The 6,045-nt window shown below is 37.9% G+C and overlaps 1 protein-coding gene across 1 annotated transcript; it reads left to right on the top strand.

The window, feature by feature from the left end:
- Positions 1-379: 379 nt before the first annotated feature.
- On the top strand, positions 380-823 carry LOC113771313. The gene has a single exon (XM_027315909.1). It carries the CDS (start codon positions 380-382, stop codon positions 821-823), a length of 444 nt encoding a protein of 147 aa, XP_027171710.1.
- Positions 824-6,045: the final 5,222 nt, after the last annotated feature.

The raw sequence follows: 6,045 nt of genomic DNA, 5'->3' as shown, positions 1-6,045 counted from the left end.
AACTGCCAAAGTGGTATGGAAACTTGCTCCAGTGAAATGGGAAGGGATAGCTGAACTACAAGGCAACTTTTGGAACTGGTGGGTGGCTGTGATGCAATCAGCACAGGAGGCGCATGGCCTGGACAGAATCCAGCTTACGGTTAGCATTTTATGGCAAGTGTGGAAGGCTAGAAACAAAATGACTTTTCAAGCCGAGAGGGGGAATGCAAAACTGATTGTCGACAAAGCTCACAGTGAATGGCTTGAGTATGAAGCTAGCAATGAAACCAATGGAAGACCAGCTACAACAGCAGAGGAGAATGGGCAATCACAGTAGAAATGGGAACCACCTAAAGAAGGCGTGATAAGGATAAACACGGATACGGCACTCTCAGCTAAGATGGTCCGGACAGGCCTGGGGATCATTGCGCAGAATTGGCATGGAAAGATAGTGAAAGCTAAAGGCATCGTGACACGGAGGAGAGGAGCACCAGCCATCGAGGAAGCAATGGCAATAAGGAGTGCGTTGGAAATGACCACAAATGCAGGATGGACTACAATAGAGGTCCAATCTGATTGCAAATGTGTGATAAGCCTAATCAACTCAAGCAATGCACAGGACTGTAAGCTACAAACGATCCTGGATGACATTGAAGACTTGAAGAAGAACTTTGACTGTTGTGTGTTTTTGTTTATTCCCAGGACTGCTAATAGTTGTAGCCATGCTTTGGCTCAATTTACAGTTAAGTCAGTTAGGATAATTGAATGGGAGGGATCATTCCCATTTTGGTTTTCAGAACTAGCTAGGAAAGATATGGGGGTAGTTACCCCGTTTTGTAATTAACTCTTGTAATTTCAAGTGTTAATATATATAAAATTGGTATCGTTTGTCAAAAAAAAAATTGTATATCAGATCCCAGTCCGAACTCCGAAATAACTTATCCCTATATTCACCGACAGCTCTGCAGCCCTTTTTGTTGCTATGTCCTCCACCTTCTCTTTAAACTTGCCGAGTAGACGTATCATTTCAGTTATAGCCTTCCTAATGATGTGCAGCATTATATTCATGGCTTTCCAAAACATATTTGTCATCTATCAAGAACAGAGCAAACAATTCTCGAATTAGGTGCAAATTTGCAGTAAACTAGACCTTTCAAATTGTTTACTAAAAAATATTCCTACATCATTGTTAATTGAACAAGGAGAGGAGTAGGATGTTAGTAGTGAATCATAGCGAGAATGTATTTGGAAGATATCTGACAAAAGTAGTATCGTACCCTTTTTTCATTAACTTAACAGAATGGTTGACTACATCAAATTTGAGTACTATTCCGTATACCCTGACCTGCCATTTTGGCACTTGCATTTTTCAGGGCATAATGGAAAGAAAGCTTATTTTGATTTTAAAAAATTCACAATTTAATTTGGAAACTAGATACAATTTAATTCTTGTCAGCTTTGGGATGTCCAGTCATCTATAACATGCCAATAACTTTGATCAGATTGGACTGCAATTTTTTTTATTCAAAAAAATATTTGTTAAAATAGCAAAATAAATGTGAGTTAGGACATAGATAAAATTTGTAATTGAAGATGAAGATTCTGAAATCCTACACCTTTTTTTGCGGAATTGTTTCCTTAAACTTGGTGCCTAGAAGTTCAAATTCCAATTCATTTTGAATAGGAACACAAGGAGACCCAAACTAAGACCAATCATTTCTAATCTAATAATCGTGCCCATCGTCTCCATTTTGAATAATCAATCTTTCTACCACTAAGCTTTGTTTGGGCCTTGGGGCAACACCATTTGATTAATTATTTTACAGTTTCTTAAAAGATTTTGAAATTTAGGAATTCACCAAAAGCCCACAAAGCCCAAATATAGACAAATAGCTGATGGGGTTACTCCTGAGTTTATTGTACTTAAGCCCAGGAACTTACTACATTCCTGTCGGATACGCGGCTTAAGATTTCCGTCTAGAGGTTAAGCCTAGTTTCAGAGTTCATGAAAGAAAATTGTCAAGGCATAAATAATTATGGATTTATATCACATCTAATTTAACATATGAATGCATGTACTGATATTTATTGTGCCTATCAATGGGCACTTTACCAAATTAATTATACTTTTACCAAAATTAACCCTTGAAGCACCTATTAATCATTACCAAATTAATTATACTTTTGCCAAAATTAACACTTGAAGCACCTATTAATCAAACCCAATAATTAATTAGAGGAAAAGGAAAAACCAAGTTTTAGTGCCTGACCTCTTTGCCTTGTTTGGTAATATAAGACAGAAAAATATGACCACGTTTTACTTATTTGCATTCTTAGTTTTTCTCTTTAGGATTTATATAGTAGCTTGGGTTCTAGACTTACCATCTTTTACTTTCTATCACGAAGTTCATCTAATTATTTTGTCGTATAATTTTACATGTGACACTTCGTGCTCAATTTGTGAATAAAGCATGTGTATATTCACATGTTACGTGGAAAAAATAGAGAGCAAAATAAAAGCTATAAGAAAAGCCTTTTTTTTCGTCAAAAGTATTTTTTATATTTCATTTACTAACTTGATACCACAAGCTCAGTTATAACCTGGTTACTACCCAAAAGATCCATTTGTGCACTCTCTTTGAGCCACATGGGAAAGTTTTCTTCCCAGTCTACTTCTTTAACAAGTTTGACAGCAAACTTTGCTAGATTGTGTGCACATCCATTAATTAGTCTATTAATAAAAGAAAAAGTACATTTGTCAAACAGACTTTTCATTTTTTGTATGTCCTCTAGTAAAATAGCAACTCTGGAATCCTTGATGCTTTCTTTCGTTATCATTTCCACTACTGCTTTACAATCCAATTGGAACTCTACTTCATTTCACTGAGCTTTCTTTACCTTTACCATTCCCATTCTGATTGTTGTAGCTTCCTCCACCAGTGGTTCACTGGTTTTCCTTGCTGATTTTGCCCATGCTTTTAGTACCCTTCCTTTCCAGTCCCTTGCTACCCATCCTAGTCCACATTTGTCCATTCCTGTTGAGAATGCAGCATCCATGTTAATCCTTATCACTTCTTTACCAGATGATTTCCAAGTTGCTGACCTTGAGCTTCCTGTTTGTTCAATGTACTCCCCTCCTCCAGTATTCTGGGCATCCATGATTCTGCCCACTCTCTCTGTGCTTTTTGTACAATAAGTCTAGCATCTACCTCCTCATCTGAGAATATCTTCCTATTTCTTGCTATAAGAAATAGCAAGAAGTTTTGTAACGCTATCGCACCAAAGGCATATCCTTACAACATAAGAACCCAGAGGTTAAGACCACGCCTTCAGTACTTGGTATTTCCCTAAAATCTACCAAGTTTGAATATTTCACTTAATTAAGTATGATTCCAATTTGTGCCATTTCACTTAACATTATTTAAAAGGACGTGGAAAACTAAAACATAAGCAAACCTTCTTTTCTTTTGAGGGCGGGGTCCAAATTACAAGCAACCATATGATTTTACGCATCCTAAACATGAAGATAATGTTAAGCGTTAAAAGAGGAAAAAAAAAGTGTCGCGCCCCACTTTTCGAATGAATTGGTGTATGGTGTGTGGTGTGTAATGTGTGAACGTGTGCAAAGTGAAAAGTAAAAGGCCATGGGACTTAGAATGCGACGATTTGGCCAAGTGAAGTTCAAAAGGGTTTTTTGTATCAAAAAAATGGAGTCGCCACTTGGTATAGAGTTAGGGTGTACCAAGTCACCCAAAAATGATTTTGTTTTTGAATAAAAAAGTAAATAAACCCTTTTTGAAAACTTTTGGGTGACTTGGTACACCCTAACTCTATACCAAGTGGCGACTCCATTTTTTTGATACAAAAAACCCTTTTGAACTTCACTTGGCCAAATCGTCGCATTCTAAGTCCCATGGCCTTTTACTTTTCACTTTGCACACGTTCACACATTACACACCACACACCATACACCAATTCATTCGAAAAGTGGGGCGCGACAGTTGGCGACTCCACTGGGGACTTCCTAAGTGGGTCCAAGCATTTGACTTAGCCATTCGTTTCCTTTTCTACCCTTTTTATGCATTGCACTTGGATATTAGGCTTGCATTTTTCATTTTTAGGACCTTTTGTCTTATGTACGTAATCAAACCAATCCCTCGACTCATGAATGTATGTTTGAATGAATGTTTACTTGTTATCTCGCGCTTGCATTGCATTTGGGGGGGTGTGTGTCACCTTTAGAGCCTCGCGTGGTTCTCAACCCCTTCCCTCAAAATAGGGGAACACTTCATACGTGCATGTTTACTTGCTTTATCCCATTTTATTTTTATTTTCGTGGGCGTTTCCCACACCGCCTTGTAGGATTAGGATCGATTGCCTTGGGTAGGCGGCTGGTGTGCTCTGCGCCCATAGCGCTACCTAAGGGATCACTCGAGCCACCGATCAAAGGCCTTGGGAGTGATGACCCTTTGCCTTTAGGTCTGAAGGCTTGGGAGCCGAAGCTTTATCGAGTCTAGGCATTAATGAACCAAACCTCATGCATCCATGTTAGCATTTGCCTAGGGTAGAGTCAGCCTCACCCTTTTTAAGCACAATTAGGCACGAGGGAAGGGGTTCCACCCCTTTTTATTGGCTTTTATCGTATTTCTTTTCTTAATTGCTCCCAATGTGTTATGTGTACTATCAACTGCACTAACCATTTCATTGTTTCCTTGGTTTGCATTCATGTGCCTTAGCAATAAGAGGCCTCTTTGGCACTCTTTTAGTGACTCACCCACTAGATAGCTCACATGTCTAAGTTTCAGTCTTTGCACTTACTTTTCAGTAAATACATTTCATGTTTAGACCTTTTCCCCCCGTTGCATTATTTATGTCCTTTAGCTCACATTTCATGTTTGTCACATATTTACATAGCTTTAATAAACTGGCATCATGCATAAACCATAGAAAGGGAATGCCACATAGGGAATCCCGTGTTTAGGAATAAGCCACCTTGTGTCTCGGATACTTAATCCAGTGAGACTTGCACGTTTACATTTTGTACCATCCAAAGGGGTAGTGCACAAGGTAAGGTAGGATCCGATTATTTTCATAAAGTGATCCTTGGAATATGAGCATCTAATAATCACTTTTGGCCATTTTTATCAAAATTGGTAAAAATCCTTTGCGTAAAGGACATTAATTTGAAGAAAATTCACAAATGATTCCTCATGGTTGAGATGATAAATATGGAGGCCAAATCTTGATTTTAGAAGGCTCATAGACTAATTTTCTGAAATCACTAATGGCCGGACAATTCAACCAATCCATTTTGCCAATTCATTCAATAAATCGTCAATTCACTTGACCAATTTACCCTTCTTAGGGTCATCCGGTCGATTTTGAATAAATCATCAATTCACTTGACCAATTTACCCTTCTTAGGGTCATCCGGTCGATTTTGAATAAATCATTAATTCATTTGACCCATTTACCCTTTTTAGGGTCACCTGGTCGATTTTGAATTCATTTGGCCGATTTACCCTTTTTGGGGTCATTCGGCCGATTTTTTAATAAATCATTCATTTGGCCAGTTCACCCATTTTTAGGGCAATCGAATCGATTTTGAATAAATCAAGTTTCATTCATTTGACCAATCTACCCTTTTAGGGTGATTCGATCAATTTTTGAATAAATCAAATTTCATTTAATTCATTTGACCAGTTTACCTATTTTTAGGGCAATTTGGTCATTTTTAAATAAATCATCAATTCTATCCAATCTATTTGACCCGTTTTTTCCTTTTTTAGGGTTTAAGTCTAAGGGTCACCGAATAAATTAATTGAGGCATTGCAATCTCTTTTACACATTATTCCATGCGTTGCTCAAAGTAGCAATCCATTCGGACTTTTTCCTCATTTTAGGACAAATGTCTCTTTTCACTTCGATTGGCCAAATTTTTCCAAATCATTTTTTCACTCTAGCGGTTGATCGGATTCATCAGGTATTGTATAGTGCCTACTCTGGAGGACTGCATTTTCATACTAGGCCTACCCTTGGCATAAAAAGGGCTCCCCCATAGGACAT

Source organism: Coffea eugenioides, chromosome 5 (assembly GCF_003713205.1).
Source record: "Coffea eugenioides isolate CCC68of chromosome 5, Ceug_1.0, whole genome shotgun sequence".
NCBI lineage: Eukaryota > Viridiplantae > Streptophyta > Magnoliopsida > Gentianales > Rubiaceae > Coffea > Coffea eugenioides.
The sequence above is the reverse complement of the archived record's forward strand: the minus strand, read 5'-3'. Positions and strand labels throughout refer to the sequence as shown.

What these genes read in the sequence shown, in the direction of transcription:
- LOC113771313 (XM_027315909.1), top strand. Translation starts at nt 380, where the DNA reads ATGGTCCGGACAGGCCTGGGGATCATTGCGCAGAATTGGCATGGAAAG.